This window comes from Ambystoma mexicanum, chromosome 1q (assembly GCF_040938575.1).
Source record: "Ambystoma mexicanum isolate Mex_15411 chromosome 1q, UKY_AmexF1_1, whole genome shotgun sequence".
Taxonomy (NCBI): domain Eukaryota; kingdom Metazoa; phylum Chordata; class Amphibia; order Caudata; family Ambystomatidae; genus Ambystoma; species Ambystoma mexicanum.
Genome location: NC_090922.1, coordinates 1,014,662,463 through 1,014,681,927, shown reverse-complemented (window position 1 = coordinate 1,014,681,927; position 19,465 = coordinate 1,014,662,463). Strand labels below are relative to the sequence as shown.

At 44.5% G+C, this 19,465-nt stretch overlaps 1 protein-coding gene across 4 annotated transcripts in view; it reads right to left on the bottom strand.

The window, feature by feature from the left end:
- Positions 1-19,465, bottom strand: part of ODF2L (outer dense fiber of sperm tails 2 like) — a 583,980-nt gene that overhangs the window by 365,419 nt on the left and 199,096 nt on the right. For all 4 annotated transcript variants that reach the window (XM_069641685.1, XM_069641688.1, XM_069641686.1 and 1 more), the window contains one exon: positions 3,337-3,408. In XM_069641685.1, the coding sequence (XP_069497786.1) occupies positions 3,337-3,408 (72 nt within the window). The remainder of the gene's footprint in view (positions 1-3,336; positions 3,409-19,465) is intronic.

The following is a 19,465-nucleotide window of genomic DNA, read 5'->3' as shown; positions in this document are numbered from 1 at the left end:
CTCTCGTATACTAATCTCTACTGCTTTTGATAATGGTGACCACTCATCCCATATTTAATCTCCAGGATCTTCAGTTTTGCAAATCACCTCTAGCCTGGATTGCCTCCAACCACAAAGGTTACCACTTTAATATCTCCTGGGATTCTCAAATCTGACCCTATACCCTTTGCTGTTGACATCCTCAAATGAGCAGTCCTTGGACCTGTGCTCTACTCACTCTGTATCTGTCCTAAGTAGGCATATGTTTTCCCTAGGCTTTCATTAAGGTCTCTTTCCGGATGATGCTATTTTTCGCCTTTCCCTCCTTTGCCCCAGCAATCCTGGAACAGATTACAAATTCTCTCCCTGCAATCTGTAACTGGATAGCTCACATTCGACTCATGCTGAACTCTTTGAAAATTGAAGTCTTCATTCTCCTGACTTCCACCCCAGCTCTTCCTTCCCCCTCTCTCTTCTTCCCAACTGACATTCTTGCTCCCTCACCTAAGGCTCGCAACTTTGGGGTCCTCTTTGATAGCGACCTCTGAGTGCTGCAATTCATCACTAGTACCACCTCGGCTACTCGCATAATGCCCCATTTCTTTCCTCGACACTACGAAAAATCAAAACTCTACCATCCTATTGAGCAAACTCGACTGCTCATGCCTACTCTCAGGAGGATAGCTCAGGGTCACTGTGTTCGCCTTAGAAGCAAGATGACATGGAGCAACACAGGTTCGATCCCCAGGTCTGCGCTTAGAAACCTCTGGGTATTAAGCGCATTATAAATAACATATCAAATAAATAACATATCATCATACTCCTTAGCCTTTCTCCCTCTAGACAAAGTACTCAACTTTGATAACTGCATTCTCTACAACCCAATCAGATCCTCCTCCACTGCCTCCTACCAACATCATTCTGATTGGCTTTCCAAGCACACACCCACCTCCTTTTCAAGTTTCTTCTGCTTGTCTAGGAAGCCATTAATTTGTCTTGCTCTTCGTTACTCAACTGACAAAAATCTTTGTCTAGCCACCATTTCATTCCCTCCACTCCTCTGCACTTAACCTCCATTTCCCATAATCCCTGTGCCTCCTCTTGTTTCTGCTCTTACTCCCAACTGGCCTGCTCTGAGGGAACCCACTGTCCATCCCAATCAAAGGCAGCCCGACTGTGGAGCTCTTCAAAGCTCAGCTTAAACTTCCCCTACTGAACAAAGAGGGAGCTCCCTCTCCAACCATCTAATCTACCCGACCCCACCACTCCCTCAAGTGCGGTATAATAATGTTGATCTATACGGTACTCATACATAGCTTTTCACCACTTACCCACCTACGATAATGTTACCTTTATAAGTCACCTTTTTTATTTTGGCCCTGGTCGAAGTCCCACCTTCCCCCCAGTTCTTCAAACTGGCTCACCACTTATTCTCATCTTTGTGCTATTGGCACCCTTCTTGGGAATGTCTCTGCCACCTGTACATGAGTTAATCGAAATATTATCTGGTTGACGTTGACACCCCTGTTCTTCAATTAAATACAAATACAAAAACGAAGCAGATGTTAACAAACAGGCTCCCCAAATAAATGGGAAATGGGATAACATGCTCCACCCAACCATTGTAAGGTTGCCACAATCCAATTCAAACTGTAGCTGTTACAGACTCTTCTATGCCATCGTACTGCATATTTGCTCCGACCAGCTACCTCTGGTGCAATGAAGTGTAGACCTCCCTCTATTTGCTATTGTTACTATATGCCCCGGTTTGTTTTAGCAGATCTAAACCTCTCTCCCTTTAATAGGGATTTATAAGTAGATGTCCCCTTTTTCATAGTTTCCCTGCTCCCCCCCCCCTTGCAATGCCTCTTGCTATATGTCCCTTTTATCCTACTTCGAACTTGAGTACTATGAAAGGGTGGACTGGTGGGCACTGTACAAATCACCAGTAAAATAAAATAAAACCCGACTATTAACTTCCATTTTGTCATGCAAGTTATGTATTCTCAGCATGTTAAGCATGGAAATACTGTGACTTTACAAAAACTGCAAGGATGTTCACATTTTCAAGGAAAATGTGTTTTTTTTAAAATAAGCAATTATTGATAAAAATGTGACTTTTCTGACTTTAATTCAAAGTAAACGCGATTGGTAAACTCATAACATCTAAATCAATCACAGTGTCCCTTTAAAATGGGATTGTCATCTGAAGGTAGGCCGTTCCCAAAATGTTTAACCATCAAATACACCTTAAACATCGTATATAGGGATAACCGGTGCAGTGGGGTGGCAATACATTTTGAGGGACGCGGAGGAGGACTTCCATGTAAACGATCTCAAAACGGTAAAACCTGGTCATGCATCTACTAATTTTGCCTGGAAAATCTCTTTCATCTGAGTGATGGATCTGCTATACGAGTAGGGGGGGGGGTTCAACTGCTGGAGAGTTTAGAAAATATATAAACATACAATTTAGACTTCAAATAGATATAAAGTGGGAAGGTTATAGAAGAGTTCCACAAATAATGTGAAAGGAAACAGCTTAAAAGTGCATTCTTTGTGAGGCAGTACAGCCCAAAAAGGACTATGGGGTACAGAGTGGGCTCTCTCCATTATATATTCCAATGACACTAACGGGACCACCCTGCAACTGCGAACCATTAAATATGAGGATGCATTTTTTTTTAAATAATATTTATTTATGGCATATAATGCCCAAAACCAGGGTATCACTGCGTTTGTTCCAATCAGCAAAACTAGAGGTTAGTACATACAGGGGGAGAGGAGAGAAAATGAAGCATAGTCAGTTACATTTATGACATATTTGTCAAAGAGCCAGATTTTAAAACGTTTTTTGAAAGCCATGTAGGACTGTTCATTTCTAATGGCAGAGTGTTCCATAGAATGAGGGCAGTAACTGCGAAGCTAGCGCCTACCGCCCTTTAACTCTTATAGCAGGGAACATCCAGAGAGATGCTGGAGCTGGATCTCGGGGCACGTCTTGGTGTTTTCTGAGTGATGCATGTTATCGATTGTTTTTCTGGATCAGATTCTACTTTGCCTCAAATAACCTGGCCAGACAATGGGATGGCCTGCCCACAGGATTTTAAATTTAAGGATAACGCATTACGGTAAATATTGGCACATGATGTAAAAACGTAAAGCACAGCAGGCACATAAGATTGACAGCTTGAATAGAGTATTGTCAATAGCAGTACATTCTCAGAGTGAAAACCATGTGCATGTTTTTAAAAGCATGGATCGAAAGGGGCACCACTCACTGTGCATATGAAATACGTTGTTTGCACGGTTAAAAATGCGTGTTGTAAACTCTTAGGAGAGAAAATAATACTATACCTTCTCCTTTTGAATATGAAGGGAAGCTTCTTGCATTTTCATTTCTTTTTCCTGCAATGCCTGGATTAGTTTCTAAATAGAATTAATGAAACGATTATCATGCAGAAACGTTTTGGATTTACTTTATCAACACCAGTTTTACTTTGATTTGTTAAACATGTCATGAGATTCACAATGAGTTTGAATGAAATATAAAGCAAGGGAAATATGTATAAATGTGTTGATCACAGATGGTGGCCTGCTTCCCTGTTGTCAAATATGGACCAGTTGAGTGATTTGTGTTAGGATTGGAGGTGAAAATCACTTTTTAATAAAAGATACTAGAAATAATATCACATTGATTATCACCACAATGGTGATCACAATGACAAGTGAAGTTTATGGTTGTGCATGAATTCATTTCTTAACAATGACACATATGACTAGATGCAAGTTAAAAAAAAAGAATAATTCTATTTTTCGTTCCCATGGCACAAAATATCAGCTCTCAAAAATATAATGGAAATATTTCAGAAACTGGTTCTAAATCGCTGGAGCAATTTGTTGACTGACCTCAAAGCCAGAAACCATAATTTTTAGAATGCTTTATATTTCCAAAACCTGTGTCCTCAGATTTCCAACCAAAAATGTGACAGTGATAGACATTTAATTTCCGGTCTCTGTAGCCAATGAACCAATGAACCAATGATTTGCTTCAGGCTGGGCACGCCCTGCTCTGCTGGGGGTGTTCCCTGCACAAGACAATTTCCTGGGAACGCTTTTTTTTATGTCAAATGATACAAAACAATGCAACTTCAGATCAACTTCTAATAACAGCATTATATGGTAAAACGTAATACACAATTACAACTGATAATACATTCTGAACCGCAGTCAAAGGATACTACTTAGTTGGTATCTAGAAGTCTTATTAGCTTCTGTTTACATGTAAAGCATTTAGTGTGGGTGTGCTCGCTCCAATGGGTATGTATACACCAAATAGGTCGAGCTGGTATAGTTGGAGAAAGTATAAGTTAGTGCACTGGGTTTAAAAAGTTCAATTAAGACTACTAATTAAAGTGGCGCCAAAAGTCAAACATCAAGAACTGCATACAGACATCTAGTGACCTGCAATCCCGCTTTTCCATTATACACTGCTCATAAATAGTTAAGGAAAGTCTCTGCACATCTGTGGCATCTCGAAACACTAACATAGAAAACACTGTTTGAAAGCATTTACACATGCGTATGGAGCTTTTCTTTTCCTATAAACAAAAATGAGAAAAACTATTTCTTTAGTGTAACTAAGTACAATAGATACATATTGCTGTTGCCGAAATAAAAGAAACTAAAGAAGAACGATTGGTGGGCACTATAAACCAGAAGTAGAACTCTCAAGTTAAGGGAGACAGACATGTTGCTCTAACAAGCCATCAATTAGTGAAGTAGCAGCCAGTTTATTTTTTTATTTAATCTTGTTATCTTGTAGTCATGAAGAGGACGGTACAGAACACAAAGAAAGCAAATTGTATGATCTCAGCAGTTTAATCAGAGGTTTTAAAAAAGTGTGTTGAGTAACAATACCTGGATGGTTCCATTCAGTGTATGAGATTGGTGTTCACGGGAAAAATAATTGTTTACAAGGATACCACCATCAAAAATAAAGCAAGAGGGGTTTGCCTTTATCTTTATGAGTTGTGTATAAAGAATGATCCAGTCACCTCGTTTTTTAGGTCCCCCCTGACTAAAAGGCTTCCAGGTTTGAGCTTGCTTCACTCGCGGTACAGGTTAGGGTTTTGAGGGAGGAACACCTATTTGTAGGGAGCTAAAACAAGAAAGAGTGTCAAAGGGAAACAGTCAAAGGGTAGATGGCTACATTAAATCCAGTGAAGAACATGCTCTATAAAAAGGACATAATGTCCTGCATCCAATACCTATTCTAAATATAATTGGTCTGAGCATCCATCCAGGACAATATTTACTAAGTCACTCACAGCCTCAGTGAGTTTAAAACACTCCAGCAAACTAATTTTTATTCACCGTTGTCCTAGTCTGGTCTTTGCCTTTGCTGATACGTTGGTCTTTGAGTCTGAATTTGTCTTTTTCATTCCATTGGTCCTGATCTTTGACTTTCTCATTGGCTTTTCAGGCCAGCCTTTCCTTGCAGTGTCCTGGAGGGCGCAATGGCCTGGACATTGTTACTGTTGTAACTCTTTTGCCTGAAGAGTCTCAGTCTTTGATACATTTGGGTAGGATTTTAGTTCTCCACACAGTACAAGCCATTTAGTTGCCCTGGAGGCGCTGTGGCAACACCAGAATCTGGGTTGTCACATCCAGCTGGCAATTACCTTGCTCATAACCTCATGACGAGGCTCCTGCCAGCCTCACGTCCTAGGTTCTCATCAGGCTCTTTACTATAGCTCCTCCTCTTGACCTCTACTGTCCAAACTTGAGGGCTACAAGGCTCTGCCCACTAAGGTTGACTCTTCAACTAGCTCGCCCACTTGTCAGTGCCAAATCAGGTTCAAGCATGGCCTTTCCATTCTCTTTCTGTTCATCATAACTCTCTTCTAGGAATGCCATCCTAATACCCACCCAATGAAGGGATTTTTGTCTCTTTACAAATGGTTTAACTGATTAATTGATCTACTAAGCATTCCGATTGGTAGGCACGTTATCCCCATAACTACCATTGTTTGTTATAGGTCACCGCTGAACAGATTCACTTCCTCCCCATGTATCGTTCATCAAATTGCCCTCAAGTTCCTGGGTGTTGTGCTTGATTTAAAAAATGATATCAGCTTGTCCTCTAGCCCCCACATTACAAGTTTTAGAATCCCTGGCCACCATACTGTGACTCAGGTAGCTCTGAGATGATGGTGTCCTGAGCATGTGTCTCAGCTACCCTACTCAGCCTGAAGTGACCAGGACAGGACATTTGGGCTTGGCCGTTTCAACGCCAGCCATTTTGCCGCACCCTGTTGGCCGCAGCCAGAAGGGCGCAGGGACCTTTGGGCGCGGGACGTTTTGGTGCTGGCCAGAGCCTCCCTGGCTGCATTCGGAGTAGGAGCTGCGGGGCACGAGAGGCGAAAGACAACGAGCAATTGAGAGGTAATATTGGGTGTCATTTTGGGGGGCGGGTGGTTGCAGATTTCCCAAGGTGCCAGTAAGTGTGGGCAGTGAATGGCAAGGAGAGTGAGCTTTTAGCAGAGGTTGGCAATGATAGGTTCTACTGGGTAGGGTTGCCGCAGGCCGCCTTGCGCTCGGAGTGCTTTAACGCATGCTGGCAGTGAGAGGCAGACAGCAGACTGGGCAGAAAAAGTGTAATCTGAACAGAGGAGTCTCCCTGCACACAGTATTTAACCCTTTCACCCCCAAGAGGCAACAGTGCGACTAAAAAGCACAGGATTTCACATTAATAGCAGAGAAACCGGCCACAGGGTGCCAAAGGTGTATGTGCGCCAACAATTGGCTTCTATTTTACCTATGCCCTCCCCCGGCCGGTACACACCCCAATGTTATACTCCCCTCTACCAGATTCCCCAAATGCACTGCAGCATCTCCTGCCATCTGCCATGCTGACCGTCCTCGCCTTCCTCAGCTCCGCTTGACAACATGCCATGCTTACACTGCCCCTGCCAACGGTGCCCCTGTGCCCTGCCATCAGGGAAAGATTGCCATTCTCTAAGTGTAGAGCACCCTGCTCCAGCTTTAAATCGAGTCCACATGTCCGTGCCCTTGCGGGATATCCCATCCTGACCAACCATACAACGTCCGTCTCCTATGCCATGACAGACTCTCTGCAATGCCAGTCCGCAAACCATGCCAGCTCATCTGCATAGCAGTCCCATGTGAAATATGACACCAACTACTATGTCAGCTTTTGTGTCATGCAGTCTCTTATTACTATGCCAGTCCCAGTACCATGCCACTACTCTAGCATGGCAATCTAATGTGCCATGCCAGACCCTGTGCCATCTGTACCATATGATCGTGCCATGCCGAGGATTTACTGTCAGCTTGACAGTCCTTATACCCAGAGCAGCCCCATGTTCTATAGTCCCCCATGTAATGGCAACCCATGTACTATGTTAGACTTTGTTGCTATGTCAGCTGCCGAACCATGCCGGACATGTGCACTGTGCCAGCTTAATGACCATGCGATCCCCTTGGGCCGTGCTAGCCTCGGGTGCTGAGCCAGATCTACGCAGAGATAAAAGACTGACCTGTGCGGACTCTGTACCATGCTGCGCCCAGGACCACGCCAACCATGCTGTGTGCCTAGAAAGGGTAACCTCAGGACTTGCAATATCCTGTGCACCGTTCATACCTCATCATGTGCAAGTCAGTGCCACAGCCTGCAATGACAGCATAATGTCCCCCAGTGCCCTGTGGCTGCTGGAGACAGCCGCTCTGCACCTCACCTAAAGCAGTTGCCGGTACAGGATGTTTCTGAGTGACAATTTTGCACAAGGGTCGTTTGCACATCAGCTGCAATGTCAACTGTGTCCAAACGACCCTTGCACCAAAAAGCTCACGCGGCACTGGCCTTCATGCCACTTTGGCCATGCTAAAAGGGGCTCTGCGGACAAGTGGAACACAAAAACAGCCGGCACCGAAACAGCCGCGCCATAACTGGGTGTACCGTGAAGTGACTCCCTCTATTTTCTGTGCATCCTAGTGGAGAGTGAGCTTCACACAATGTGTTTCGAGCTAGTGGTGATGTGTTCTTCATTCTTCTCAGGTTTCCTGTCTGGGCTCGGGCAATCTGACAATTTGTCACAGAAATTTCCAGCAGGAATGCATGGCCAGGAACAAAAACCATGCAGCAAATCGGAGTTTGAATGCTGGGGCATATTTTCTTTCACAAGAGGAAAGTGGTTGTTCCTAGTCAGACCAATCTGTATCATTAGACACCTGTCATACAGTATTTTCCTCTACACCACCTGTACTTTCTGCTACATTTCGGTGTGGTGGCCTGTTAGCTTCGCCTGAGGTGCTCACAATAAATGTTGCATTTCCTACCGTAAAACACCTGCAGGAGACTGGTCCCCACAGAATTCCATTTTTGATACTCTTGATGCTCTTGCCCAAGTCATGAGGATCCGTTTGAAGTCCAAAACCAAGTGCAATTCCTGGTTTGACTCCGACCTAGCTACACTAAAACGTAAGTGTAGAGCGGCTGAGAGGAAATGGAGGGCTTCTTGTTCATCCTCCGACAAACTGGCATGCCCCCTGCTCCAAAGCTAATACCGACTCTCTGTCTTCACTAAGAGAGTCCACATTCAAGCCTGTGTCTCTATGGCATCCAACAACTCGGCTGAACTCTAAAAACTGTAAGGATCTGGCCAATCCTGCTGCAGTCTCTACCCCTCCTGTTGCCTCCCAGGCTCTTTGCAATGACCTTGCCTCTCACTTTATCTCAAAACCCCAGGACATCCTGTCCACCCTCTCCTCCCTTGATGGATCTCTCCATGGCCACCAGTCTGGCTTCAGAGCTGGCAGAAGCACAGAAGCAGCTCTACTGAACATCCGTGAAGATCTGCTCTCCAACCTTGACTCCAACATTCCCTCTGTTTTCATCCTACTCGAACTCTCTTCTGCCTTCGACACAGTCAACCATACCATCCTGCTCAACCGTCTCCGTGATAACCTGGGTATCACCGATCAGACTCTGGCCTGGCTGACCACTTTCCTCTCTGATCGACCCTCCCAGGTCCAACTTGGGTCCTTCCTATCATCTATCTGCCTCTCTACCTGTGGTGTTCCCCAGGGGTCAAACCTCTCGTCCTGGCTTTTCAACCAATACCTGGCAACTCTCGCCCACTGCATTGCCATTTTCTGCTCAAATTTCCAGTGCTTCGTTGACGACAACTCATTTTCAGGCTGTCCTCAGCCACCTCCTCTCTCTCATCTTCGATTGCTTAACTGCCATTCAAGATTGGTGTGCCGCCAACAATCTTTGTCTGAATGCCAGCAAGACGGAGATCCTCATCGGCATACCTTCACCATCCTTTCCCCCTTACTCCTTGGCTTGCCTCCCTTGGCCCTCCTCCTACCCCCACCTGCGATGTATAATAAGAACCTTGCGGTCATCCTTGACTCCACACTTTACTTCTTCGCCCACATCTCTGATGTCTCTAAAAAGCCAAACTTCCTACTGCACCTCCTCAGAGGTACTCTGTCTTTCCTCTCCTTCCCCCAGAAGCTCACTGTGTCCCAAGCTCTGGTTCTGTCTAGGTTGGACTATTGTAACAGCCTCTTTCTATTTCTACCTGCCGCTACTCTACGCCATCTGCAACTAATCCAGAACAGGACTGCAAGACTTGTCCTTGGCCTCAAGCCCTGAGATCGTATCTCTCCAGCTCTGAAATCTCTTCATTGGCTCTGAGTGGATGCAATGATTAAATTCAAAACCTTCTGCATTTTCCACTAGGCTTTCTGGGGCTCTGGGTCCAAAATACCTTCAGCTATCTCTGCACAAATACCTACCCTCTCGAGCTCTTTGCTTCTCTACCTCCAACTCCCTTGCGGTCAGTCGTTTTTCAAAGAAACAAGCTGGGGGTAGATCTCCGTCTTCGGCTGGGGCCTCCCTCTGGAACAGCCTCCCTGCCACTCTAAAACTTCAACAGACCATCTCTGGTTCCGGAAGCACCTCAAGACCTTCCTCTTTACTTCTGCCTTTGCCCTCCTGTCCCCTGCTGATCTGTTCTCTCTCGGCACCGTGCACCTGGCCACCCTCTGTCCTCTGGGCCCAGGTACCTGCTCACCCTGCCACCCTCCCGCACTGCTTCCAGGCCTCCCCTTGCACTCGGGTCTGTATCTCTACCCATACAGCCCCCCAATTTTTCTTCCTGCACTTAACAGACCTACCCTGTCCGCTGCCTTAAACCCAGCACTTGCCACTTGCTGGCTGCACTACCACTGTTTGTTGCCTTTATTATTTATAAATTTATTATTATTGATCTGTTTCTCCTTTGGTCCGCACTTTCCACTTCTCTCTTGCATGCACTTTTCCCCTCCCCTCTCCCATGCACTTGCGCGTTTTCAATTTCACTGGGCCTAGTAAGATCGTTGTTTTGTTCTCCCCTGTTCTCCTCCCTTGCCTTGTCGCGCTCTGAAACACTTGTGTACAAGCGCAATAGAAATAAAACATCAATTCAATTCAAATCATTGGCGCTGCAAAAAACGTTCTTGATGCACCAGTTGCACCCACAACATACGTCAGCATTCCCACTGTAAACCCATTTCTAGAATTTGCACACAAAATATTGGCCAGCAGCCCCCTTATAAATTCCCTTCTTGATGCAATACCCAAAACATATACCAGCATTCCCACTGTAAGCTCACTGATACTGCACTCTATATTTGACAGTTTGCATTGTAAATCACTTACAAAATGGGGTGCGGCACAACCACTCTCCCAAAAGCAGGCATGTATGGTACTCACAAAAATACATGCGCTGTTACATCTGGGTCCCTTGTCTGCCCGGTACGGTCCACAATTGCCAATTCCTTTGTTTCCAGACGCCTGGCTTCCCCTGTTTGGCAACGCTGGAGGTGGTTGCCTAGGAGACGTTTACCTGCTTCACTGCCCGTAGTACGAAGGCGTCTTGCAAGGCACGTCAGGAATCGGCTGACATCGACAAGCCTCCACTGACTCTGCCCCTTGCCGTACAGTTAAATGCGTATGAACTTCAGCGAACGCTGCTTCTAATTGTAGCTTTATATACATTTTCGATTCTACGTATCCTGTTTCCGGAGTCTCGGACTGCCTTTTCGACTTGCCTTTGTCTAATTCCTTGTCTGATCCCATCGAACGTTGACAAACCGGAATGCCTACGGACTTCTCTGCTTAACATTTGGACTAGACTGTTAGTGACTTCAATTCAGCACTCCAACTAAGTCAATGCCTTGTCTGGGATGCCCAAGGGAAGCCCTTATTTATATATTTCTATGACAAGTTCATAAACCTGGATGATAAACCCTTATATAACGCCCCTCCCCGACCTCACTGAGCCAAGAAGTAGGTTTGTTTTGCAAATTAAAAGATTTATTGAAAAATTAAACAAGATATATATCACACTTTTATAAATAAATTAATATTTGATAGCACACTAATGAATATGACAGTGATCAACAATGGATACTATTACACTAGCACACTTTTTTAATTACTTAGGAGTTGGTGTAGGAAGGGTAAGGTAGCAGAGAATACTTTTATGGTTTCAAGGAAAAGCAATGATGGAAAGAATGCAGCACAGAAATAAACTGATATGGTTTCAACAAGAGATAAGATGATCACTTTTTCTTTAGACAATTCACTCCCCCCCATGCAATATAAGGAGATGGAAGGGGAGCACACAGTTTTCAGGAATACAATCAAATGCAATACAAATTCCAGTTCCCCCCTAGCAAGCTTAGAGCTACCGGTATGCTTTTATATAGTCAAAAATGCTTTTAAATGTGATTCGTAATGAAGTGAAAAATATGCTAAAAATGATTATAATTCCCTATAGGAGATTCAGGGTGGGTGATAGCTACTTAAGATTGGTTCAGGTCAACACAATCAGTGATTCATGAATGATTATCAGGTTGAAAACAGAGTTCAGCAGTTGCAAGCAAAAGGACAGCTATTTTTGGCAGGTGGAGAAATTGAGTCAAATTGCAATTCGCTGCACTTTTTCCGAGTGCGTCGATCGCAATTACGGAAAAACCATAAGGAATAGTGGGGCTTGTTGGAAAGCTTAGGTTCTTAGCTTTAAAATGAAAGTTAAGTCCCGCTTCTAGGACATGCGGTTCAAAAGATAGACGATTTAGTGGAGGTAGATTCTCAGAAATAAAGTAAGATTCAAATGACAAAATTACACTTTCACAGGTTTGAAATCACAGAATGGACACATGATTTCTATGCAGTTCTAAATAGGTTGAAATGGATGGGATGAGATTATTTTAGACTAAGAGATTGGTTCTGCACAGTTCTGGCTGGATACTCACACTATAAATTTGAACTAGGCCGTCAAGATCTGGTCAACAGGTTTAGACTGAACTTCTGGTGGGTGGTTCTGAAGTCACAGCTATCTTGGTCAGCTCTGCTCTGCTGATCTGGATCTCTGGACCTGGCAAAAGTTCTTGTCACTGCACAGCGGTCTGGTTCTGGCACTGCGGTCTAGTCTGGGTCTATGGTCCCGGCAAAAGTTCTTGGCAAAGAAGCAGAAACAGCACAGCCCGGCTGTTTTATTCTGATGTGCCCCTTGGAAGTCTGGGGTAAAATCCGTTTGCAAGATTGTAAGGCCAGCTGAGAATACTTTTAGCTTGCAGTAGGCCTTCTGCTTCAAAGTTCTGGAATCTGGAGTCGTCCGTCAAAGTGCTTCGCAAGAAATCAGTTTGAAGTGGGAAGTGAATGTCCCTACCTGGGTCTCAGTGGCTCTTTTTATGTCTTTTGAAAGTGGGTGGGAAGGCTAACTTTCGATGCCCAACCCTCTAAGGATCCTGATAGGTTAGAGGATTTTCCGTCCTTTAACTAGATAACTGAGTTTTGAGTCAGAGTGATGCTACCCTTTTACAATCTATTGAAGAAACACCCCTTTGCTTTTACTTTAGAACCCAATTTTTCAAAATCAAACCTGTTTCCCAGATACACAAGTGGTTCATAATACATGTATACATCACAGATGAATTTAAGACAGTTCTCTGTTCAAGCCCCATGTTCCTGCAAGCTTGGGTTCAGAAACGACAACAGTTTGCGCTTTTAGTGGGTTTTGCCATGGTCGGTTCGGCATCAAATTTTACACAGACCTGCAACCCCTCCCTGAGCACATTACAATAGGTTTTCAATTCTCTAGTGTGAGCACAGTGTCTGTAGTATTAATAAATTGCGTTCGGTCTCAAAACATCATACAGAGTCCTAACACCTCTTAGAATGTGCACAGAAAAATCACAGGAATAATGATATTATTTATATGCTTTTGACAATTTCGTACTATGAATTATCCATCTTCTTAAAATTATGCTCTGGCCGAGATGGGCGTGTTTAGATCCCAAAGCACATGGGGGAATTCCTTGTTCGTCCCAGCCTCTAAGCTCAGCTGGCTCACAAGAGGCAGTGCCCCTCCCAGTTCATTCCAAGAGGAAGCCATTTATGACCCCCTGATTTAGCAATTGCTTTAAGCCAAGGGAAGCTCATTGTTCTGTTTACCTGCAGTCCCAGGCACCCCTCCCCTGATTCAATCGGAGAGGTGTGATCTCCTTTTGGTTTGGGCAGCAGAGGTTTCCCATGTACAGAGGCCTCTGAACTTTTAATTAAATCAGACTGCCTTCTGGTATAGCCCTGGGAACAGTAGGTGTGGAGAATTCTCATTGACAAGCAAGGTTTTGAAGTCCCAGCTGACTCCGGTTCCTTTTCAGCTTCTGAAATACAGGTCCCCTGTCAGAGTTTAGATCGCTAGCGCAGTGTCAAACACCGGTACTGCACCCATTTTTTTGCAGCTGTCTTGAATTAATGCATTTTTTAAAAAAAGGGTTTTATTTTATAGCATATGATCCTTGCTAACATTGTATTGATGTGAATTCTGCAGTAGGGTAATGTAGAACACCCCACCAGAAGTTGGATTTTTTTGTTTGGTGGTTTTGTGCCCATGATTTTAGCAATTTTTGACATCAATTAAAACGGATTTTGAACAGCACCATATTCCTTTGCACTGATTTCGCTCTGTGTGCAGCCAAAGGATAGGGTCTGGCATTGGACTCCTGTATTAACTATCTTGCAATGTTTGAAATATGCATTTTGAGCTTGCATTCAGAGAAACAAAGGTGATTTCAAAGCGCTTTTTGAGCTAACAGGTACTGCTGTTTTTCCTTTGGCACCACGTTTCACTCATGGCTCTTCTGGCCCATCATGTTCGCACTGGTGGGTGGCAGGTCAGGCGACCATTTTCGTGTGCGCAAAACCGTGTGGTTTTCCTGGATTCTGGTGCAAATGTGGGCTTTTCGCCCATCTTGGATTTTCTAAGCCCACAGCACCAACTGTTGCAGCATAATAACTCGAACATGGTTCAATACACCTGACAAGACGCTCTAACTTGTTCGGTTCCAGGACGCCCGCGGAATTCTTGTGTTCTGTCACACATTCCTACAGCGGTCCTCGCTCGATATTTGCTTGGGGAACCTAACCAGCTTCTTCTAATTGACCGGCTCGCTGATCCCCGCATTTCCCGCATGCACGTGCTGGATGCAAAACGTTACGGCGCTGTGCACACTCAAGGACATTTTCTACAGGTGAGCCAGCGTTCAACCTCCTATTGAACCAACCTGAACCTCCTATTGAACAAACCACACCTTTTCCGATTGCTGAACCTTGTTGCCTGTATTATGGACTTGCACTATATTGGAATCCTCCACTTCCATTGAACTCTGTTAACCACCTGGGACTCTATTGGATCCTACATATATGCATCTCATAAATGCTCTGCTGTCTATGCACCACCCAGAGGCTAGTAGCGACCCTTGTTCCGCCCGGGGAGATACCCTTTATGAACCTACCTGTTTGTTATTTTCTCTTTTCGTTGAACAGCTCATTATCTGGTACAGGGTAAGTCCTTATGGTGGGACTGTACTATCAATAGTGGGTATCTCTCGGTATAGTGGGGTGACTGTTCTTGTATTTCCTTAGGTTCAGCCTTTCTATGCCAACTACACCAGTTACCAGGTACATCTGGCTAACTTTTGTTTTGTGCATCTGAAATCATTTCCGTCTTGTATGTTAATCCATTGTCCTTTCATTTGCACCATTTGGTGTGGCAGTGTGGGTGTTCCCCGCTGTTTAGGGTAATCATCCTCTCTATCTGTTATCATCCAACGGAGGAGAGGCATATTACCAAAAAGAGTATCCTCAAGTTGCGGAGGACTGGTTCTGGGTATCCCACAAGGGATCCATCCCAGCATAGGCTCAATAGAGGTGTTTCCGAGTGGCTCCCTTGTGTCAGTTGACTCTGGGTATTTCTGAGCAACGCCCCAGCCTGTTCAGCTTGGTAGGGAGTAACAGAATTAGAAGCCGCAAAAAAACAGTAGTGCCTCAATGGAGCTTACTGAGCTTTTGGCACAGATCATGCAGATGATGGCACTGAGAGCTGATATGGCCGCCGCCCAAGACAACCTACAACAACGCAGTGATGTATTATAGGCCTTGGTGACTACGCCAGGCCAACAGGGGGCAGAGGCTTCAGAGGCTACTGCCTCTGGTTCAGGGTTTCCTCCGCCTCGACAGGAAGCCACATTTGTGGTGGTCTCCACACAATTCCCTCTGGCCCCACCAGAAAGGTTCTTGGGGATCCCAAACAATATTGTACGTTTGTTAATCAATGCAAACTGCATTTTCTGTGTAGACCCTCTTCTTTTCCTACTTCTACCACCAAGGCTGCCTTTGTTTTATCACACCTGCGGGGACTGCAGCTGCCTGGGCTAACCCCCTGTTGCAATCCAACAGCCATGTTCTATACAATTGTGACGCCCTGCTATCAGCCATGAGTAGAGTGTTCGATACCAGATACACCACTCAGGCTTCGGATCTGGAGCTTCTCAAACTGATTGGCCCGAGGAGAAGAAGTCCGTTTTCTACCAGGGTGTATCAGAGGATTTGAAGGACACTCTTTCTATGGTCCCTGTAGTACCAACTGCATTTGGTGAATTATTGGATATGGTGCTCCAGATTGATGCCCGTAGAGCAGAAAGGTGGGGCGAGAAAAGACCAATAGTACCCCTGAATGTTTCCCGATACTGCGAACACTCCAGTTTGCGCTCCTGTACTGCGGTTCCTCTGATCATCTCCTTCCTGAATGTCGTAAAAACCGAAGAAGAAGGCGGGAAACACCAGATCCCACAAGTAGATAGGAAAATTAGTATTGGAGTCTTTTGTCACCAATCAAGTCGTTCTGTTTCATCTTCCGATTACCTTCAACGCTATCATCAAATTCCCCATTCCCTGCCTCAGCAGTCATCAACTCAGGAGCTACTGGGAACTATATTGATCAACACTTTGCTATTACCTCTGAAATCACGCTGGTTTCTTAAGCTCAGCCTGAACCGGTTAGTGCAGTCGATTGTTATGCTCTTGTATCGGCCTGGTTACGCAACATACAGGGCCCATTATGTGTATCTCTGAAGGGCATTCGGAAGAAATCACATTTGATGTGATCAAAGCCCTAGAGTATAAGGGAATTTTGGGGATTCCCTGGCTCCAGTTTTATAATACTGCCATTGATTGGGCCTTGGGTCTTATTCAATTCCCATCGACTGTGTGTAACAGTCAGCCTTTCACTACCCTGAGGATCACCCCCTGTAAAGTCCTGTCCACCCTTTCGTCCTGCATTGGAGCAGTCACGACTGCACCAGCAGTCCGGATACCATCCGAGTACACCGATTATTCTGATGCCTTCGACAAGGGCATGGCTGAAATGCTTCCTCCACATAGCATCTACGATTGCCCCATAGATTTGGTACCCAGAGCTAAAATACTGTCAAAAAGAGTCTACTCTTTGTCCCTTAAGGAAGACGAAGTACTAAAAGAGCATCTGGACAAAGCTCTGGCTATGGGTTTTATACGTCCTTCCAAGTCTCCTGCAGCTTCTCTCTTTTTTGTACCAAAGAAAGAGGGTGACCTAAGGCCTTGCATAAACTAGAGGGCATTGAATGAGGTAACCGTGAAGAATCAGTACCCTTTCCCTTTGATATCGGTACTGAACGATCAGTTGGGGAGACCTCAGGTGTTTACCAAATTGGACCTCTGGGGAGCTTAAACCTGGTACGGTACTGGCAACTATGATACAGATGTACAACGCGTGAAACCAAACTAAGAAAACCTCAAAGCTAAAAGTATCCCTACAGAAGGGGAAGCCGATTTGAGAAAACTGCAAAATGCTGCAAGTGGGATAATCCACAGAGAGGGGAAAACCGAACTGAGAAGCCCACAAGGGGTGAAAACAGAAAGCATTCCAAAAAGGGGTGAATGCAAAACAGAAAGCCGAATGATTGAGAGGCCAGCGAGCAGACGAGAGGCTGCTAATCAGAATGCATGACAAAGGGTACATACAGAACAAGAAACGGATGGCCTAAAGGGTCCGACAGCTTAAATCAGGCTAAGAAAGACAAGCAAAGCAATGTGTTTGCCAAGAATTGTGTTTGCAAAGAACAGAAAAGTACCAAACCAGGATTACGCCAAGCTGGAGAAGAACTGTTTGAACCTTTAAGATGCTTTTGCACTGAGCTTACGAAAAACCTTTTCTAGGAGTTAAAAGAACCTTCATTTGAGAACCTGTAACAGGCCAGCGCCTAAGAGACACAGAACTAACATATAAAGCAGGTGGAGGTCGGAAACCAGTCACTGAAGCCAAGGTATAGTGAATCTTAACTGACTTAGGCTGCGTTATATATTGTTTTGTTTTGTGCTAGGGAAAGCATAGGTTAGAATACATTTTACGGACAGCGTTTACAGAGACATCCTGACTAGCCCCAGTTTTGTTATTTTCTTTATAGTTAGGGGCCCATCATCGTTGATATAGGGCCAGTTGAGGTTTCCTTTCCTTTAATAAACACAGTTGAACCATATCTACATGCCCGTCTCCTGTGTCTGACGTACCACAGCATACACAAACACACACATTCTAGCTTGTGTACATACACATACAAACGCACACTCAGCATAACATTCAATATATATTATACACACTTTCCAAGCAGGGATTCCCTCTTCTCTCTGATCTTGGGCAGCATCATTCAGAGAATCTGGCACAGCAAAAGGTATTGCCTGGCCACAATCTCAAATTGGTTGCAAAGCAACCAGCGAGCAGAGCCTGAGTGGAACAGCCCACCTCACTGAGAGGACAACAGCACCAATTCTAAATGTATATTTTTTCAAACCAGGCACGGAAGGGGGTCGGGCGGAGACCGGTGGGGATGCTGAGAAGTGGCACAAGGTGGTTTGCTAAGCCACTCTACCCACATTTTTATGTGAGTAAGGACTGAGGAAAGGGCAGAGAATATGAGATTTTATAACAAGGATTGTTACACAAAACCTTTGTGTCTGTATTTATAGGGGGTAAAAGTAACAGTTCTTTTAACATGAACCATCAGTAGCTCCTTAACTATATAACCAATTGCTTACTGGGTTGTCAGAAATGGAAACCCACATGGGTGGGACGAAACTGAACTACAAATGAATATTTCTCCTCTGTGAAAATTGGTGAGCTAAAATATGATTCTAGACCCTTGTGAGTGGGAAACTACCCATACAACAGGTTATCGGCCGTGTTCGTTCTCAGTAAAAAGGCAACCTGCCCTTTGTATAAATGTTTAGAGCCTTGGGATTTCACACTAAGGAACTTAAATTAATCCAGAGGTGGATCCCTTGCTCACTGTGCTTAGAGAGGCACAGCTTCACCTCACTGATGTGGCCCAACAAGCCCGAAACATGTGTCTGGGGTTGCTGTTGGTACTCTTGTTCAGAGGAAAATTGCCTAGCATTTCGTTTCTCGACTGACCTTGTCGTTGGAACCAGACTGATTTGTAAATGGTTATTTTTCCTATATGAAAAGTACAGGGAGCTAAAACGTGGTTGCAGACCCTCCTGAATGGGAACCTGCCATGTCCATTCTCGGTAGAGAGGCTCCCAGAGCTTTGTATAACCATTTCCAAGTAGACCTCAACCAAATCTAGCCCAACAGCATGTTGACTAAGCAACATCAGTGCCATGGGTATAACATATTTGTCCCTGGATAGGAGACAGGAAGTACAATGGAACACATTCAAACATGTCATTTAGAGAGTTTGGATGATATTAGTAAAACCTGCAGTATTTTGAAAACACTGCCGGCTTTACCTCACACCCAATTACAGGTAGGTAAATATTGGTAATGGAAAGTTCTTTTGTTGCACAGCATGAGATGTACCTCTGAATTAAATGCACCATATGTTAATCATTTATTAAAGTTTGTATTCCTTCATAATTGCGATTTCATACACTTTTTATTGTTTTGTTGTGTATCAGGTTATGGCCTGCTACGAACAGTTGTTTTTATAATCTGGCTCTTAGAGCACAATTGTAATGCCATTGCACATGTGCAAAACCATTTTCAGAGAATCAGATAGTTCCATATTG